General features: G+C 40.3%; 2 protein-coding genes across 3 annotated transcripts in view; one reads left to right on the top strand and one right to left on the bottom strand.

Moving 5' to 3' along the window:
• Window positions 1-4,898, bottom strand: part of TYW3 (tRNA-yW synthesizing protein 3 homolog) — a 12,880-nt gene extending 7,982 nt beyond the window's left edge. The window contains exons 1-2 of the mRNA XM_070746177.1: window positions 4,666-4,898; window positions 2,018-2,098 (exon numbers count right to left, since the gene is read on the bottom strand). Of these exons, the coding sequence (XP_070602278.1) occupies window positions 2,018-2,098; window positions 4,666-4,854 (270 nt within the window). The 5' untranslated portion in view covers window positions 4,855-4,898. The remainder of the gene's footprint in view (window positions 1-2,017; window positions 2,099-4,665) is intronic.
• Window positions 4,575-20,423, top strand: CRYZ (crystallin zeta). Of its 2 annotated transcripts, none has more exons than XM_070746175.1 (9): window positions 4,575-5,177; window positions 8,467-8,583; window positions 9,145-9,297; window positions 11,994-12,157; window positions 13,380-13,431; window positions 17,737-17,886; window positions 18,996-19,097; window positions 19,180-19,275; window positions 20,076-20,423. In XM_070746175.1, exons 2-9 carry the CDS (start codon window positions 8,473-8,475, stop codon window positions 20,238-20,240), a joined length of 993 nt encoding a protein of 330 aa, XP_070602276.1. In that variant the 5' UTR covers window positions 4,575-5,177; window positions 8,467-8,472; the 3' UTR covers window positions 20,241-20,423. The 2 variants fall into 2 exon arrangements, with proteins under 2 accessions (XP_070602276.1, XP_070602277.1); XM_070746176.1 differs by lacking the exon at window positions 20,076-20,423 and adding an exon at window positions 19,909-20,068 and having other exon boundaries at window positions 4,680-5,177.

The following is a 20,423-nucleotide window of genomic DNA, read 5'->3' as shown; positions in this document are numbered from 1 at the left end:
TATTATCAAAGAAAATGAGGGCACCAGTGGTTGGGTGGGGCTGTGGTAATTAGTGAGGATGCTATAAATAGCAGCCTGTGGGTTTGGCCATTGTGGAGGATTATCTGATCGTTGTGTTTCGTGACTGCTTTACTGACTTTGACCTTTTGTGTCCTGATTTTTCCCTGCTTTGAAACTAAACCAGAGCAAAGGGTGTTTCACTTTGTGAAAGAAGAAGGACTGTGAATTGCCTCACAGCTGCAAGCTAAGTATCACAGAACTGATAAAGGACTTGTATAAATTACCAGTTTGTTTGGAGACAAGTGCTCTTTGCTATACAAAAAGAGGGCTTAGTTTAAGTGACTTTTCATTATAAAGAACATTGTTTTGAATTTTCAAATGTGTGTGTGTCTGAAATTTTTACCTGGGAATTTTGGGGAGAAGTCTACCAGAGAGCCCGACAGAAAACCTGATAAAGAGCTCTCCTATTTCTGTTTAAATACCTCCAGTGAAGAGAGACCATCAACTCCAAAGGTAGGCATTTTCCAGGTCTTGTAGTGAAGTTATTTTGTCCCCTTAGTTTAACCAGATTCTATTTCTCTGTAGTAAAAACAATGTTCTGGAGCCATTTTGAAGAATTCTGTTTCATCTTTTGTATTTCAGCCCTTCAGATTTTGAAGAAAACAATCAATTGTGTTGCCCTCTATCTTGTCTTCTCCAAGCTAAACCACCTAATACCTTCCCCATTCCTTGTATATTTTTTCTCCAGATCCCTGATCATCTTTGTTATTTTTCTCTGGATGTAGTCCAGTTCATCAATCTTTTAAATTGTTTTATTAAAAGACTTCACATACGTAACAAGTCGTAGATTCAAAGAAAAAGATATAGTGAATGTGAAAGAAGGAAAAAAGGCGAAAGGAAAGGACAACAGAAAAAGAATTGAGGAACTCGACTATTTTTAAAAATCATTATATACTTCATTCGTGAAGTCTAAGACTATACAGTGGTACCTCGTGATACGAACCCCTCGTCATACGAACTTTTCAAGATACGAACCCAGGGTTCGGGAAATTTTTGTCTCTTCTTATGAACTTTTTTCGCCTTACGAACCCGCCGTCCGAACGCCGAACCTAGAAGTTCAGCAAAAGTTCGGGTTCGGCATTCAGGTTCGTAAGGCCGCCAAGAAGAGCCGGCGCCCGGCTGTCGCCTTTTGAAACAGTCGGGGGGCTTCTCGGCATTCTCCCGAACGCCAAACCTGGATGTTCGGCAAAAGTTTGGGTTCGGTGTTCGGGTGGCCGCCGAGAAGCCCCGCCGCCCAGCTGTCACCTTGACAGAAGAGCCATGGAGCTGTCGGCCGGTCGGAAGGCTCAAACGGAGGTGGGGAATCCCAATAGGGAATTCCATGGGCGGAGCTTTGACGTCATGAAGACGTCCTTCCTGGCCGGCCGAAACATGGACTCCAGGAAGGATGTCTTGGACGTATTTGCATTTTCTGCAGCTTTTAACTTATATTCAACTTGTGATCCACCAAGACATCCAATTCTTTTCTCCATGTACAGCTTTGTCTCAAAAAGTCCCTTTCTTTCAGAACCCTGCAATTTTCCATTAAAAAATAAATAAATCTTATAAACACCTTAAAACAAGTCTGTCGTTATCTCTAGAAATCATCAGCAAAGCATTTAAAATTTTGAAATAAATATGGATCATCTGTTATATTCAGCATCTTGGATACCCTCAGTCTTAAGATAACAGTGGCTGTTACATGTGATGGAAAAAGAATCTGAAAGCCAGTCTCTCATCTATTGAATGATTTCTACCACACTATTAAAAAACCTCCACAATAATATCATTTACTATGATCAATAAAGGCCACCATTAGCCACAAACATAAGACAATGACATGGAGGAGCAGACTCCCTTCCTTACTGATTTTGTTATAAAAATTTAATTATATAAACTTGCTGATTCATAGAATATTGTACGTATGCAAGAATGATAATTTGAAAGTTTGTGTAATAAACAATGCATTGACTCTTACCACGTCTTTTGTATTACATAATTGGTGGGTCACCATAAGCCAAGTACAGCTTTGCTTCTGTATTTCAAAGCCAGCAGTGCCCTAATTAAGGAAGAAAAAAAAATCACACATAGTCTTTTAGGCAGAGAAACATACTCAGAATTACTTTCTGTATTCCCAGAATTTCCCAGCATGCTAAAGAGAAGGAAAAAGGTTAAGGAGGAGAGGGGGAATAAAATGTAGACAATGAATCAGTTTCAAGCCACATATCTGACTACTGTAGTTAAATGAAAAAAAGACAACATATTTCTGGGGATCATATAACATTTATCTCTGATAGAACAAGTCTTGAAGGGATTGAAACAGTGGCACTTAAAACTCTGGACAAGGCATATAGGTAGTCCTCAATTTATGACCACAATTGAGCCTAAAATATCTGTTGTTAAGTGAAACATTTGTTAAATGAATTTTGTCCCATTTTATCGTCCAGTTGTTAAGTGAATCTGGCTTCCCCATTGATTTTGCTTGCCAGAAGGTTGCAAAAAGGAATTAATTTCACCCCAGGACACAGCAATCATCATAAGTAGGAAGCAGTTGCCAAGTGTCCAAATTTTGATTCCATGAACTTAGGAACACTTCAACGGTTATATGTGGGAAAAATGCCCCTAAGTCATTTTTCAATGCCACTGTAACTTGAACAGTCACTAAATAAACTTGTTAAGTGAAGGACTACCTGTATCTTGCAATTATATCTTCAAAAGGGAGAAATATTGGGCATACATATTTCAATATGTCAGAAATGCAACCTGAAGCACCTCCTAGTTAGTAAATAAATAAATGTTTCAGAAGTCCCTATTTCCTTTTAAGAAGGATTCTGTAGAGTCGACTCAGCCATCTATCCTCCTAAGGTGGGTAAATGGGGACCAGATTGTTGGGGACAATATGTTGACTCTGTACACTGCTTAGAAATGTCTGTAAAGTACTGCGAAGTGGCATATAAGTATAATTGTTATTGCTATTATCCAAACCTTCTCACTTAAGCTGGAGAAGAATTCTGGATAATTGGCCAGTTTGGTTAAAAGGTCCCAGGCTAGAAAGAGATTATACCTGAATTCTAGTCCTGCTTTAGACACAAAGCCACCTTGGGTGGGTGTCTTGGGCCAGTCCCTCTCTCAGCCCTCGAAAGAAGGCAATGGCAAACCACTTCTGGAAATCTCACCAAGAAAATTCAAGAAACCCCACCTGACAGTCACCCAGATGTCAATGCTAACGCAGAGACAGACCCACAAAGGGAATTTTCCATCTTTGGGGACATTTCAAGGGGAAATCTGTCCAAAGGTGGCTTTGTAAAGTTCAATCCACAGAGCTGCTTCTTCAATTCGGAGTCCCTAGGGCAGTGGTTCCCAACGTTTCTAATGCCACAACCCCTTAATACAGTTCCTCATGTTGTGGCGACCCCCAACCATAAGTCTAGCGCCAATTCCCAACAAAGCTTTAAACAGATTGGTAGGAAGGTCAAAGGGACACCCCCACTGTAAACGTCTGATTGGTCAGATTATAAAAATATGTTCCAAGGTACCAGAATAGAAGCTTTATTATTTCTTGGATTTCTATGTCGTCCCTCTCTGAAGACTTGGGGCAGCATACAACATATAATAAAAATTAAAATATGATAAATCCAATCAATTAGCTAAAACTCTAACCTAAAATCCCCAGCATTTTAAAAACCAATTGTACACACTCAGATTTCAGCCACACATAACATTCATCAGCTAGGGGGCCTAAGATCTAATTGCCCCAAGTCTGGTGACATAAATGAGTCTTAAGACTCTTATGGAAGGCGAGGAGGTTGGGGGCAGTGCAAATCTGATTCCAGAGGGCCTGGCCCCCCACAGACAAGGTTCTCTCCCTTGGCCCTGCCAAGCCAAATTGCCTGGTTGACAGGACATGGAAAAGGCCAATTTTGTGGGACCTAACCAGTCACTGAGATTCATATGGCAGAAGGCAGTCCTGCAAGTAATCTGGCCAGATGCCATGTAAGGCTTTATAGGTCATTACCAACACTTTGAATTGTGTCCGGAAACCAATGGAGTCTGCTCCTAACACAATGGGAAATTTGTCTTTTCCCGTAGTCTTAGGCGACCCCTGTGAAATGGTGGTTTGACACCCACCCCCCAAAGGAGTCCCGACCCCCAGGTTGAGAACCACTGCCCTAGGGAATTGGGTTGCATACAAATTGAATGAATGAATGAATGAATTCCAAACAATCATGAGAGAGGGATGAAGTTCTCACAGCAAGAGCTGGAATAGCAAAAAAATGCCTTCCACGATGGAACAATGTGTGTGTGTGTGGTGGGGCGTTCTTTCAGCACCCCAATATATTGAAAGCCAGGGCTTCCAGATTTTGGGAGCGGGGGACGCTGCAGAGGGCAGCAAGAACTTTGCAGGTGTCGTCTTAAGGGTCGCGCGGACCTTTGAAACTCAAATGGGGCAGCAGAGCCCTTTAACCCCGCGGAGGGCTGAGCCTAAAGCAGCATTTTCCCTCCCAAATAAATCGATTTTGTCCAGGTTACACAACCTCCATAGGAGGAGAGGGAGCAATGGTTCGACCCAAAACTCAACTCGGCTTCGGATCTCTGCAGCCCAGCCGAGGCCGAACACGGGCTTACCGCAGCCGGGGTGGCGGCCGGGGGCTGTTCCAGCACCACCACGCGCCCCGAGCAGGAGCTGGTGGTGCAGAAAGTCTCGCGGCCATTCAGGAGCCGGACGATCTCCTCGATAGGCTCATCCACGCTGCCCTTCCGGCTCGCGTCTGCGCGCGACAGCCGCTGCTCTTTCCAGCGTTTGAAATCAGCCATCAGCGATAGCGAGCGGCGTCGGCGGTGTCTCTTTTTTTCCCTCCCCGCCCCCCCGCCCCCCCAAGATAGCAACAATGGCGGCCTCCATGGGACCCGTCTTTGGGAGGCGCCATGTTAACCGTATGGCGTCTCGCTTGGGGCAAACTTATTTTTCCCAAGCCCCGGACCCTCGGAAGTAAACGCCCAGTAACCCCTTCTGATCAGACATAAAGAGTAAATGCTCCTTTCGGGCTTCACCCTCCCTCTGTGTTTTCTTAGAAGCGAACACCCCACGGAGACTTCTCGGGCTTGCTTAAGGACATAGGGCGACGGCGAGTCGAGAGGTACAAAATTATAGCTTCGGTTTGCGGCATGATTCGACGGTGGTTTGCAGGCCTGACGTTCCCTAGATTTGTACCCTACTTCCTTTTCCTGTTTCTTCCCAGGCCGATCTTTGAAATGGGTCGGGATGAGAGATGTCTCTATGGCTGAGGGTGAAATAGAATCCGGGTGAAATAGAATTCTTGGTGCTAGTCTAACGCCCTTAATCTAGTGTTTTTCATCCTTGTAACTTTAAGATGTGCGGACTTCAACTCCCAGAATTCTACAACCAGCGTTTCTAGCTGTAGAATTCTGGGAGTTGAAGTCCAAGCAAAGAGTGGAAAAACACTAGTCTTAACCACTACAGCACTTTGCCTTCTTCACCAGGCTGGAATTGAGGGGAGAAGTCAGCAAAACATTGGAAATAGGCAACAGCAGGCTATTTCTTTTTAATATACCCCAGAAAAGTATTTGGAGATATCCATTAAATCCCCAGAAGCTAAAATCAAGGGTGGATTCACTCTTCTGGTCTCTCATTATGAGGGGGGTGATAGGCTCCTGTTAGACAAGAGAAGACTGCACCAGGTGGCTGTTTAGCATAGCTGGGAAACCAGATTTTTTTTTAAAAAAAATGTTTAGATTGTATCAATTTAGTTGATTGGAGCTGCAATCCTGCAAACACAGGAGACCACTGGTCCTTGGTCAAAGGGAAGTCATTGTGTAACAGCAATGAGTCTGAGAGATTTTGTGGTAGACTTTACAGAGCAATAAACTACAGGGGGAATATTCACACCAATAAGAACCAAGATTTGTTTTATTTTTCGCTTATAACAGGATTGAAATATAATATTCCCTTTTTAAAAATTGGATTTTCAGACCACTCAATTCCAGAAACACTTTTAGGTGGCTCACAATCTTTCAAAGAAACCCAACACTCTAATTTAAAAGAGGCACATTGGCTTAATAAAAACTCCATAAGAAATAATTCTGCATTGAGTGGTACTGCAGCTGAATTCTTAATGTCTTAAAAAAAGGACTGCTAGATCTAAAAGTGCCCACTGTATGGCAGCAGAGATAATGTTAAAACTAAATCTTTGCTGCCATCATGTGGGCATCCAGATTTCTAGTAATTATAGATTTGATAGCTCTAGAAAAAAGAATAGGAAAAGGGAAACAATTCTTGAACTATTTTGGAATAGGTTACATTACAAAAAAATTTGGACAAATGCTTATGCAGTTACAATAGACGTATAATTTAAAAATTGTTCACTAGCATTGAAAACTTTCACTAGCCAATATAGGTGTGATCTCTTACAGAACAGAAGGGATCATGTTTGCACACTCCTGTGCAATTTTTAAAAAAAGCATATTAATTTACTGATTTGACCCAAGAGTTCTATAGACCTGCTACCTTGTAGGCAATTCAAATAGTTCAGAGATAAAGAAGGACAACACAAAAATTCCAAGACTCTGATGACCAACATTAAATGCTTAGGGTTTTGAGTAATTGCAAATCATTTTCCATCTGTTTCCTTTCCATACTAGAAACACAAAGATTTTATGGTATGAATTGTCAATAGTATTACATTACGTTATTCTTTATTTTATAAAACTTTAGTTTGAAATAAACATTTTTATTCTTGCACATTTATTTTACAAAAAAAATAGTACTTATTAAAATTTGTTGATTGTGTCAGAAATGGCAAAAAAGATAATTTGCTTTGATTAAGTGTACTGCAAAGTTTTTTAATGGACAAAATTCTTTTTTTCTAAGAGTGTAACAGGCTCTATTGATCATTCTTGTTTTATTAACCAATGATGCTAAGAATGTTTAATGGAAAAAGAAGAAAGGGCAAGCAAAGAACATGCTGACTTGATAACATCAAAACTGATACAAATATGAACATCTAATAACAAAAAAGCTGTTCTTGATAGGGTAGTATGGAGGGCACTTGCATATAAAGTTGGCAAGAGTCAGCCAGGACTAAATGATTAAAACAACAATTGATCATGTGGACATGTTATTACAAATATCTACAGGCTCTGGCCATTGATAATTGGATTCAGCTTCTCTCAGAATTATACGTTTCTGACAACTCTATAGATATGCGGCAATATATTATTGGTTTGTCTATAAATTTTCATATACAGTAGTTTGGTTTCACAGGATGGGTTTTTGCACAATGCTTTTTAAATCAAACAACATTTCCACTTGTAATATAAAACAAAACAAATTAAAATGACATAAGAAATGACACCATGTGAGACTTAGCCAAGAAACCTTGAGATTTTTCATTTGTATAGATGAAATGATGCAACAAAATATGAGCAAGTGAATTTAATTTGCAACATTCAGTTTGTATAAACCAGGATTTTCTACACTTAGTACTCTAAGGAGTTAATATCAATCTGCCACCATACAATGTCAAATGGTAAGGCTGCTTTAACATGCTTTATACAGGTACTCATGAAGTTCATACTCCCATGTACCTCAAATCAGTTTTTAGAGATTGAATCTAAAACACCATGTTACTATTTATGTGTTCATGTACCAAGCACTGTTTGCTGTTTGCCTAAAGAAGAAAGATTTCTCCCTGTAAAAGAACATTTGGATGGAATTTGAGCAGAACTCAGCATACTGTATAGTAATCATGCTATGTTATGACAAGCATTATTAGACTGCAGATATGCCTTTGTTTTCTTTTGGACCCCAAAGTGGGGAGGAAGGTGCCAATTATTTGCATATCAGATCAAAGATACTTGAATGCTTGTTGATTTTGCCTTCCCTGAGATTTTATTGGCACCAGAATCTTTGAATCTGTGTTGTATTTTGATTATACCCTTCCAGGAGGGTCAGAAGCTCAAGGTAGCACATGTTGTATTCCCCTTCTGGTTATTTTCACAATTCTGTAAGGCGGGTCAGACTGTGTAGTAATCTCCTTGGGAGCTTCATGGTTCAGTAGAGACTCACCAGTTGTAATCTACGACTCTGTTCCTTTGCAAAATCCTGTTAACTTTGCAATGCAGTAATTTATTCAGAAAATGTGATGAATGATGCCAGTTCAAAGTAATATATTTGTTTATACATATCTTGCTATGTTTGATTCAAGATTTCTTCACATTGTGGTTGGAATTATATCCTTTTAGGGATAAAAATCGGATGGGTGGTATAAATAGAATAGGAAGAAATAGATAGAAAATCACTGGTTTAAATTTCAGGTGAACAGCCAAGTGATTTGATTCTCTTTGAAGTGAAAAAGGCAGCAGATATTCAGATACTGTAGTTTTTTAAATATATTTGTGCATTTTCAGGTTGTCATGACAACAGGAAGAAATATGATGAGAGCCATAAAAGTATTTGAATTTGGTGGTCCTGAAGTGCTCAAACTGCAGCTAGATACGTTAGTGCCAGTTCCAAAAGAAAACCAGGTAAAATAAAGAATATGCAATCTTGGCTGCTTTTGCTACAGCTGCTACTACAAATGCTACTCTTAAACATGAGATCCTGCTCAGATAATGCAAAACGAGCTTGAATAAAACTTGATATCGATAATTAAAAAAATAAAATGGTGAAAACCATTGCAGTGGGCACCTTAATTGGCACCTAGAATTTGTATTTGGAAAATTGAAATTGACATCAACAATCTGGAACATTTTTCTGCATTATTCCATCAACAGTTGTTGTGGATACAGTATGTATGTGGATTCACAATTAGTAAGAAAGTACCACAGATATAGGCCAATTAATGATTCAGGAAGGTCGGTGGACTGTAGGAGAGAGGACATTTCTCCAAGTCCTCTTGTTCATGACTGACACATCCATGTGGATGCTGAAGGTTATGATTTAACGCTTCTGGAGGAAGCCAAATCAAGGATGACTGCAAACATATCTCTAATCTGAGAAACCTGAGATTGTGAGGTTATACACTTAAAACAAGTATCCCCCTTCCTTTTGAACTAGGTTGTGAGACATATTTTTTTCTCCTTCAGGTTCTCATCAAAGTTCATGTATGTGGGGTTAACCCAGTAGACACCTATATTCGTTCTGGATCTCATAAAAGGAAACCAACTTTACCATATACACCAGGTACAGATGTAGCTGGAGTGATAGAAGAAGTTGGAGAACATGTGACTGATTTCAAGGTACTGGGTTGCTAGTTGCTCACTTCCATTCTCTTAATTTTTAGGCCTGGGGAAAAAATTCTTATCTGGGATTTCTGGCTTTGATACTATCTCTCATTGGATCCAACTTTTCTGTTTTTACTGATATGTTTATAGCAATGTAAACATTATATTGCAATATAATAACAAAAAGAAAACAGGAAGTACAGAGAATAAATTTTTGTTATTTATTATTTGATTTGATTTGATTTGATTTTTATGCCACCCTTCTCCTTAGACTCAGGGCAGCTTACAACATGTTAGCAATAGCACTTTTTAACAGAGCCAGAATATTGCCCCCACAGATTCTGCGTGCTAACTCCAGACTTTAGTCCAAAAAAAAGTGTATCACGGCTGGCCCCAGATCAGGGTGGGCCTTGGAGGATAGCTCCGCCCATGAGAAAGGGCGTATCAGTGTATACCAACGCCCCTTCTCCAGCGGGTGGAGCTATCCTCCAATAGATTGGGACATACCAAAGTTTAAGGATTTTCTATGGGTGGGATACTAGGGACTGAATGCGACCCCTCAGGTGAAAAAACATGTTGGAGTACCCCACGGCCGAATCCTGAGTCCTTCTCAGCGAAAGCATCTATCTTGTAGTGTTTGATGAATGGCATGGGTGATGCCCATGCAGCTGCCCTGCAGATCCCTCAATGGGGATGCTAGACAGCCATGCCGCCGAGGTGGCAGCACTACGAGTTGAGTGAGCTGTGATTACTTGCGGCGGGGGATACCCCGCCAAGTGGCATGCAAAGAAAATGGTGCTATGCAGCCAGCTTCCCACGGTAGTGGAGGAAGCCTTGCGGCCCATAGGGGCCGGGCAAAAGGAACTGAACAGCGCGTCTGATCTCTATGTATATCAATAAAGCTCTCCTAACATGTAGCATGTGACAGGAGAGTTCCTGCTCTGAGCTCGGATTCTTGCCGAAGGAGGGGACAATCACCTCCTGCTTTCTGTGAAAGGAGAAGTCCACCTTTGGGGTGAAGGTGGGGTCCAAGCGTAGGATCCACTCTGTGAATAGAATGGATCCTACTCTTGGACCCCACCTTTACCCTGAAGGTGGACTCCTCCTTTCACAGAAAAAGTAAAGTAAAGTAAAAAAAGAAAGGAAATAATATATAGAAAGGAAAAGAAATACATAAAGAAATGACTTCCCCTTTCATCACAAACAATTTTATTAACTTATCACCTTCTTTTAAAATACAACAAACCTCTCCTTCCCCTATCTCATCTCTTACCTGTAAATAAATTCTCAAAGCCTTGTTGTTCAGTTTTGGTCAGCAAACGTCCATTAAGAGTTATCGGAGATAACAACAGGTCTGTTTTAAATTGGAAATAATAATAATAATAATAATAATAATAATAGTAATAATAATAATAATTAATAATAATAATTAATAATAATAATAATAATAATAATAATAATAATAATAATAATAATAATAATTGCTCATTTTCGACCACTTTTTCGGGCTTATGATCCCACCAGTTCTTTGCCACTGGTAAATGGTAGTTCCGGCACAAGTTCCAGATGATCCACTGGAACTTGTGCCAGAACTACCATTTACCAGTGACAAAGAACTGGTGGGATCATAAGCCCGAAAAAGTGGTCGAAAATGAGCAAGCAAAACTACTGTGGGACTTCCGACTTCAGACTGACCAAATTCTGAAGCATAGCACACCGGACATTGTGATCGTGGAGAAAAAGAAAATATGGATCATCGACATTGCAATCCCAGGAGACAGCAGAATTGAGGAGAAGCAGCTAGAGAAATTAGTGAAATACGAAGATCTAAAAATCGAGCTGCAACGACTCTGGCATAAGCCCGTGAAAGTGGTCCCAGTGGTACTTGGCATGCTGGGCACAGTGCCTAAGGATCTCAGCGGACATTTGAAAACCATTGGAATTGACAAAATCTCCATGTCAATTGCAAAAGGCCGCTTTACTGGGATCGGCAAACATAATTCGCCGCTACATCACGCAGTCCTAGGTGCTTGGGAAGCGCCCGACTGGTGATGAAATACGAAATCCAGCATAGTGATCTCATTTGTGGTGTTGTACTGACATAATAATAATAATAATAATAATAATAATAATAATAATAATAATAATAATAATAATTTTATTAGATTTGTATGCTGCCCCTCTCCGTAGACTCGGAGCGGCATACAAAAGCGGCATACAAAATAAACCAACTTTTTATTTCTTCTCTTTAACAATCTTGATCTCTAAATCTGGGTTGCGGGATAGTCTCCAAATAGTGTCCTAAAACTTGACTCCCCCCCCTCAATTTTTTTCCCTTGTCCTTTCTTATAAAATTTTTCAAAACTTTAACAAGTGTCTAAATCCAATATAGAAAAGTTATCTAGATCATTCTTTTGATTTGTTTAAAATCCCTTTTAATTTGTTCAGAGGGGAATTATGTAGAGCTGTCTCTTCACTACACCAGATCATCAGTTCTGGTTTTAGAAGACCTCTGGTTTCAGTTCACCATTTCTTTCCCAGTACTCATTTTGCTGTCATTTTATGCTTTTTTGTTCGCCTTATGCTTCTCTTCTAACTATATTTTGTTCAGATTTCATTTTTTTGTATAGACTTTGCAAAAAAGCAGAGACAACACCCCCCCCAACCCCTCCCCTTTGATTAATCTATCTCCATTTGTTTGCTCCTATTAGAAAGGGGACCGGGTTTTCACCCTGGGCACTATTTCTGGTGCCTATGCTGAATACACGGTTGCGTCCATTAACACCGTTTACCCTTTGTTTGATAAACTGGACTTCAAGCAAGGCGCTGCCATTGGAATTCCATACTTTACTGCATTCCGAGCCCTCTTTCAAAAGTAAGTGCCAGTTCCTACAACTATTTTTAAACTTTTAAGTCATACTGCCCCCTCCCCTTTTCTGACTTTCCAAATGTACTCCTTTGCTGTCTCCCTGAATTCAAATTGTTAGTATTTAATGACAATGTGATTTTCCCTTTATGAGCCATAAAAAGAAATCTTCACAGGGATTGCTGGAGACATTCATTCAATATCGTTTTGTCGGTAGTGCTACAAGCAAGCATGTTTCTGGTTGTTGGTTCATTGTGTGACAAGAGTTTGAACTGGCATTATGCAAGTATAGATCAGATAAATACACTATACAGACACATGCAGGGACACATATTTTGTAAATGTACACATTTTATAATAGACTTCAGCATTTTCCACATGAGCCTCTTTCAGAGGGAATGGACTGTATATCTTCCATTTAAAATTAGTGATGAAAAGGTTAACTTTGGGAGCAGTATGTACATTTATGACTTTGAAGGTCTATAAAGTGAAGGAAAAGTGAAGTAAGATATAAGTAAGCCTTCTGCCGCATGAATCCCAGCGACCAGTTAGGTCCCACAGAGTTGGCCTTCTCCGGGTCCCGTCAACTAAACAATGTCATTTGGCGGGCCCCAGGGGAAGAGCCTTCTCTGTGGCGGCCCCGACCCTTTGGAACCAACTCCCCCCAGATATCAGAGTTGCCCCCACCCTCCTAGCCTTTCGTAAGCTCCTTAAAGCCCACCTCTGTCGTCAGGCATGGGGGAATTGATACTTTCCTTCCCCCTAGGCTTATAAAATTTATGCATGGTATGCTAGTATGTATGATTGGTTTCTAAATTGGGGTTTTAAATTAACTTAAATATTAGATTTGTTTACATTGTATTATTATTGCTGTGAGCCACCCCGAGTCTGCGGAGAGGGGCGGCATAAATAAATAAATAAATAAATAAACAAACAAACAAAAGATCATAAGCACATGGACAATTTTACTTAGTGACTGCTTTGCTTAATAACCAAGTTGTCAGTCTCACTTGCTGTGCTGCGAATGAAGAATTTCTGTATTTATTGACACAAAGGATTTTTACATTAAAAATAGCTGGAATTGATCCCAATTTAATTATTGAGTCCACTAAACATAATTTTCAATGGATAATGTTTTTTTTTTGCTGGCTGTAAACACTAGATTTGGAGGCTGCGTATTGTGAAACTGTCACATTGTTATGTTCAAAATATTTATTATGGTTTTTTTCAGAGGTTCTGCCAAAGCAGGGGAAACTGTTCTAGTCCATGGAGCAAGTGGAGGAGTAAGTGGTTCTATTTTTATTGCTATATGCCACCCAGAATTGCAGAATTGCACTTTTGTGACCTGTTGGCCATGTAAAGAAAGAAAGTAATATGTAGGTACATACAGAATGTATTGGGGGGAAATATTTTGTTCTTCAGGGGTTTGATATTCTCTTTTCCAGGTAAGCAACACTACATAAAAGGCATAAGAAATATTAAATGAGGGCTCAATGATTAAATACTCTAAGCTTATTAGGTAGAGAGCTGACAATCCAGGTTAGAGACCTCACTGCTATGCAACATGTGAGCCCTTGCCCCACTTCGTGCTCACCTAGCTGTTTGAAAGCAGGCAAATATGTGTAGATGCAGGTCGTCCTCAACTTACAACAGTCTGCTTAGTGACCATTGATAATTACAACGGAACTGAAAAAACGACTTACCACTATTTTCACACTTATGACCATTGCAGTGTCTCCATGGTGTTCGATAACTGACCCACATTCAGATGCTTGACAACTGACTCACATTTATGACAGTTACAATGTCCTTGGGTCACATGATTCCCTTTTTACAACTTTGTGACAAGCAAAGTCCATGAGGAAACTAGATTCACTTAACAACTGTGTTACTAGTAGTGATGGGCGAACCCAACGGTGTTTGGGTTTGGCAAGTTTGGACGAACTTTATGCAAAATTCAGCCGAACCCGAACCAAACCCGAACTTGAATGGGGAATCCCTCCCACAAAGAGATTCTGGGGGTGGAGCTTTGACGTCACTGGCAGGTTGCTAAGGACGCCAAGGTGATCACTTCCTGGATTCCATGGCTGCAAGCAAAGGGCGGTCCTTTCATGTAAAAATATGTTTATTTTTACGTGACAGGACCGCCCTTTGCTTGCAGCGCCGCTGCGGTGTCCTTTTTCGTAAAAATAACAATGTTTATTTTTACGTGAAGACCTCCCTTTGAAGGAGCTGGGGAATCCCTCCGATGAAGAGATTCCGGAGGCGGAGCTTTGACATCACCGGCAGGTTGCTAAGGATGCCAAGGTGATCACTTCCTGGATTCCATGGAATCCAGGAAGTGATCACCTTGGCATCCTTAGCAACCTGCCAGTGACGTCAAAGCTCCAAACGCCGAACATGACCCCGAACTTTGCCCGAAGTTTGAAAAAATTTCAGGTTCGTGTTCGGCATACCGAACACCGCAAAATTCGGTACGGACCCGAATTGTGCGGGTTCAGTTTGCCCATCACTAGTTACTAATTTAGCAACTGCAGTGATTCATTAACAAATGTGTCAAGAAAAATCATAGTGACTTCCAGCTGTACTTCTGGCACCTTCTGCGGCTTGTTCTGAGCTCTCCCCTATGGAGGGCCCCAATTGGAGCTATAGCCATACTTGTGGGGTGGTGAAGTAAAAGGAGGAGCGCTGTACTTATCTAAAGCTGAAGAGCAGCGGCAGCAAAAATGGCTGCCATGAACCTGGGGACAGTCTGAACTAAGACAATGCAGGAGCGGAAAAGTTGAATGGTGTGAGAACTCGGTGAGAAAATATTTTTTGTTGGAATTTTATGCCAAGAAATTTAAGGAGGAAGCCCATTTTGAACTATTTGTTGAAGCTGCGAACAGATACTTGGGAAAAAAACTGGAGAATTTAAAAGAGGGGAAAAATTACCTTTTAAAATAATAGAAATTTGGATCCTCAAAGTTAAAGACATGGTACTGAAGAGGCAGCATGGTATTGAATTGCAACCTCAAATTCTTTTTCCTTAATACTGCTCACTTACCGGATTTACAATTTAAAATAATTAAACCATGCTTGCTAATAACATTGCAGAGAGCAGATTGAACTGAAAGGTATGATATCCGGTATCTCACCATTCAGCATTGATATGTACAAAAGAATATAAAATAAAAAACTTGAATTGAAAAAAAATCATAAAGTGGGCACAACTCACTTAACGAATTTCTCACTTAGCAGCATACACCTTGGTCTCAATTGTGGTCATAAGTTAAGGGCTACCTGTATATTGGTACCACTTGGGTGGGAGGGTAACAGCGTTCCGTGCACCTCAAGGGAATAGCCATGCTGGTCACATGACCAGGGAAGTATCTGTGGACAATGATGGCTCCCTAGGCTAAAAAATAGCAATAGCATTTAGACTTATATACTGATTCATAGTGCTTTTACAGTCCTCTCTATGCAATTTACAGAAGCAGCATATTGCCCCCAACAATCTGGGTCCTCATTTTACCCACCTCGGAAGGATGGAAGGCTGAGTCAACCTTGAGCTGGTGGTGAGATTTGAACTGCTGAACTACAGCTAGCAGTTAGCTGGAGTAGCCTTCAGTGCTGTACTCTAACCACTGCACCACACCAGCTCTTGAGATGAGCACTGCCCTCTAGAGTTGGAAAGAACTGGACAGGAAAAACCTTAACTTTGACTCCTAGTGCATTTCACATACGGTACACGAAATATTTACAGTGTCCTATACTACCTCCCCATAGTGGATTAAGGATTGCAATGAAGAAGTCTTCTGGTACCAACTTTCTCAGCATGAAAAAAGGCTCATGACACTTGGAAATGTGTTGCTTGAAAATTTATGGGGTTTCTGCATTGCTTAGACTAGAGCAATGATTCCCAACCTGTTCTCTTCCCCACATCCCTAGGAGACGTTTGATCAATGTTAGCATTTCCTATAAAAATACTGTACAGTGGTACCTCTACTTAAGAACGCCTCTACTTAAGAACTTTTCTAGATAAGATAATGGGTGTTCAAGATTTTTTTGCCTGTTCTTAAGAACCATTTTCTACTTAAGAACCTGAGCCTGGAAAAATTTCCCAGGAAATTTGAGAGTGGCATGAAGGCCTGGCCAGTTTCCTGCCATTTCCCCTTTAATGCCTGCCATCTCTGGCTTTTCTGGGCTGCCAGAGGAGCCTTTTGGTGGTGCTTAAGGAGACTTTGGCAGTCCAGAGCGAACAAAGCATTTTCCTTTCTCTGGGCGCTTAGAGAGGGAATAAACCTCTGCCAGCGCCCAGAGAAAAGAAATGTTCCCTTCGCTCTGGGCAGCGACTGTTCTCCTCCTCTTCTTCCTCCTCCTTTTCCCACCCAAATTCCGAGCTTTTATTTCTTTCCTAATGGTTTTGCATGCATTATTTGCTTTTACATTGATTCCTAAGGGAAAAATTGTTTCTACTTACAAACTTTTCTACTTAAGAACCTGGTGGGTTCTGGTGGGAAACAAAGAAAAAGAGATAAGCTTGCTGTTATATTACTTTGAATATATTTGAATCTAGTAGTTATACTGTATTAGATGGTGATTATTTACAATATAAAATGTAAACTCCTTTTTTTTCTTATTCTTTTTATCTCAGTTTGATTTAATTCATAATTCAAGAATTTCTATATATGTTTTTATAAACTTTTAGATGTGTTTTTACTTAGTATGTTATAATTGATATTTTCACATATCTTACAGATGGTGTTAAATAACAATAAGATCTTTCTTTTTTTCTTTTTTAATACAATGATGACTTCTGAGCTGAGTGAATGTAGCTCCACTAAATGTTATATGTTATGTTTGTTATGTTTGTCTATGCAAATTAATAAAAAATATTTTTTTTAAAAGAACCTGGCCACGGAACGAATTAAGTTCTTAAGTAGAGGTACCACTGTATTTGTGATTTGTTACTTGTCACTAAAGACAGAAGCCTCTCTATCGCAATCCCTGAAATTCCATCTTAAACCCACGGGGGTACAGGTAACCCAAATTGAGAACCAAATTATTGAAATTTCCAAATTTAAAAACAATACAACATAAGAAGATAAAGTCAAGACAACAAAAGCATATAGAACACACCTATATAAAACATAATTCCACTAATACAGCTATATATCATCGGAATTTCCCTTCTCAATTCTAAAGAAGCCTTGGCTTTGAATAATACTATAAAAGGGTAGCTTGAAGTTGATACTTTGGCAATTTGAAGAGGGAATGGTTGCACTCTAGTGGTAATTGAGCGGATAGATTTTACACGCTATCTGAAAGTATAAATGTATACCCTGATGGTTGAGTTAATTATTCATTTGCCTGCTTTTGTTTCAGGGATGATGTTTGAACTATTGTTAAGAGAAAGGGTAGATTGTCTCATGCAGATGGTATCAAATAAGGGTGAGCTACGAACACATTGAACACTATAATTGTAGTGATAGGTAAGGGGCTAATGTGTTGTTGAAAGTCTCTTCATTCAGTAGGATGATTGTCATGATAATATTATGCTGGAAACTTTACTACTTCTTATCATTATAATTGCTGTTGTTTCTTAGGTTGGAATAGCAGCATGCCAATTAGCAAAAGCTTATGGTTTGAAGGTCTGGGGCACAGCTGGGACAGAGAGAGGAATGAACCTAGTTTTGAAAAATGGCGCTTGCAGAGCATTTAATCACAGGAAGAGTGATTACTTGGTTGAGATTAAGGTGAATTGACAGTGCTCTCTGGTATCCTACCTGTAACCTTTCAAAGTAAGTTCCATTTTAGGGGAGTCCGCTTATAGGTAAGCCAGTTTAGATCACAGTCTGACTCTGCTTTCCATGTGTTGTTGAATTATGTGGGCTTTGCTTTTTAATGTATTTATTCATTTATTTTATATTCCACCTTTATTATTTATGCATGAGCCGCAGTGGAGGCTTCCCTTCAGGTGATCCTCCTTCTCCTCTTGCAACTCCTTGGCTGGCTTTGGCAGGGCCAGGAGAATGCACACAAGTGGGGAGACCCTCCTCAAGCAAGCGGCTGCCTGCCCTGTGCATGGCTTTCCTGTACTTTGACTGAGCCCGCCTGCTTGCTAGAGGAGGGTCTCCCCACTCATGCGCACTCTCCTGGCCCCACCACAGCCGGCCAGAGAGTCGCCAGCGGAGAAGGAGGAGGAAGGTCACCTGAAGAGAAGCCTCCGCTGTGGTTCGTGCTCATTCCTCAGCCAGCCTGAATTACAAGAAGAAGAAAGAAAAGGAGTAGTAAAGAGCCTGAAGGACAGCTCGCCAGCTTGGCCCAGCCTTGACATTCCTGACCCCCAGGATGGGCCCCATCCCCCTACCTGTTGTCCCATCCTCTCAGATCAGTGATGGGCTCCTGAGGGAAAGGTCAGGAATGCAGTTCTGGTAGCAAAATTTGGAGCTCCACCCCAGAATACCCAATTTGCACTGAAAGATGTTGAAACAAAATGCATAACCACGCCCACAGTGTGGTAGTAAAAATTTTGGTAGCCCATCACTGTCCCAGATCCTATTCCCACCCTGCCAAATTTACACTAGCTAAAATCAACATTTTTTAGACCGGGTCAAATAGGCCCAGGAACAGAACACAGGAGTTAAATGCATTAAAATGTGTTTAACCCTCCCTTAGCATAGAGATAAATGCAATAATTCTTTAGATATTTTGATTTTTAAAAGTAGATTGTAGAAAATAAAAATTCCAAGAGAGAGACACTATTGGACCAAGGATTCCACAAAAGGACAGTAACAATTTAGGAGTGAACTAAATCTGCCAATCTTTCATGATTTCACTGTGCAGCGATTTATTTGTTTTGTAGAAAATCTCTGGGGCCCAAGGCATAGATGTGATAATAGAGATGCTAGCCAATGTCAACCTTGCAAATGACTTGAAATTGCTGTCAAGAGGAGGAAGAGTGATGGTGAGCAAGCAAGTCTACTTTTCAATTAATGGCTTTACCATAAAGCATTCTATTTTATAATTTTCATTCCTCTCTGCGATAGATTGTTGGAAGTCGTGGCCCAATTGAGATTAACCCCAGGGATACAATGGCGAATGAATCAAGCATCATAGGAATTTCTTTATTTTCTGCCTCTAAGGTAAAAGCTAAAATGATGTGACATGATAATAGGTTGAGCTGAGCTGTTTATGTCTTTGTTTACACAATCTCAGATGATTGCCTCCATTTGGAGAATCCTGAAAATTTCTTTAACCTCTCAGTTTTTGTTTGGTTGTGTCATTCATTTTTCCCAACCTTGGTCACTTGAGGATATGCAAACTTCAACTCTCAGAATTCCCCAGCCAGCCTAACAGAGGAATTCTGGGAGCTGAAGTCCATATTTATTTATTTATTTATTTATTCATTCATTCATTCATTCATTCATTCATTCATTCATTCAATTTTTATGCCGCCCTTCTCCTTAGACTCAGGGCAGCTTACAACATGTTAGCAATAGCACTTTTTTAACAGAGCTAGGCTATTGCCCCCACAATCCGGGTCCTCATTTTACCCACCTCGGAAGGATGGAAGGCTGAGTCAACCTTGAGCCGGTGATGAGACTTGAACCGCTGACCTTCAGATCTACAAGTCAGCTTCAGTGGCCTGCAGTACAGCACTCTGCCTGCTGCGCCACCCCGGCTCTTCAAATGGCCAAGGAAAAGGAAACACTGATTTAGCCACATAATGTGAACATTTCTATTTGGAGCAAATTTTACTTTTGTTTCCTGTCCAGGAACCTGAGACTGGCTAATGAAGGGAATGGCCAGACCTTGGTTTCTTTTAAGGCTTCAGTGGAACAAAGCAAGTTAATACTGACATTTCCAGTAGTGTCAAATCATAAAGGTCAACATATCAGAAATGTCCTTTTTAAATGCCTGATTTTAAATGCTCTCTGTTTAGGAAGAGATGCACGAATGTGCAATGGCAATTTTCGCAGGGATTGAAGCTGGATGGCTGAGACCAGCAGTGGGCCTTGAATACCCACTGGAGAAAGTGGCAGATGCTCATAAAGACATAATCCACAACCAAGGAGCTTTGGGGAAGGTGGTGCTTCTTACACATTAATTTGTTTCGTTAAGTTCTTCTGCAGTAATCGAATAAATGTGAATTGCAGTCTTTATGCAATGCATTTGAAATGTACAAAATGTAATGCGAAAGTAAAATACGACACATACAGCTGGTATAAATTTGCACGATAAATTTAAATGTTTGTATCAGATTTCAAATGATTAAATGGTTTATATTTGG

The sequence above is a fragment of the Erythrolamprus reginae genome, chromosome 3 (genome assembly GCF_031021105.1).
Source record: "Erythrolamprus reginae isolate rEryReg1 chromosome 3, rEryReg1.hap1, whole genome shotgun sequence".
Lineage (NCBI taxonomy): Eukaryota > Metazoa > Chordata > Lepidosauria > Squamata > Dipsadidae > Erythrolamprus > Erythrolamprus reginae.
The sequence above is the reverse complement of the archived record's forward strand: the minus strand, read 5'-3'. Positions and strand labels throughout refer to the sequence as shown.

Excerpts from the sequence above, each read along its gene's own strand:
- CRYZ (XM_070746175.1), top strand. The coding sequence starts at position 8,473 with ATGACAACAGGAAGAAATATGATGAGAGCCATAAAAGTATTTGAATTT. Across the intron at positions 17,887-18,995 it reads ATTACTTGGTTGAGATTAAG|AAAATCTCTGGGGCCCAAGG; the intron begins GTGAATTGACAG and ends TTTGTTTTGTAG. Across the intron at positions 19,276-20,075 it reads CTTTATTTTCTGCCTCTAAG|GAAGAGATGCACGAATGTGC; the intron begins GTAAAAGCTAAA and ends CTCTCTGTTTAG.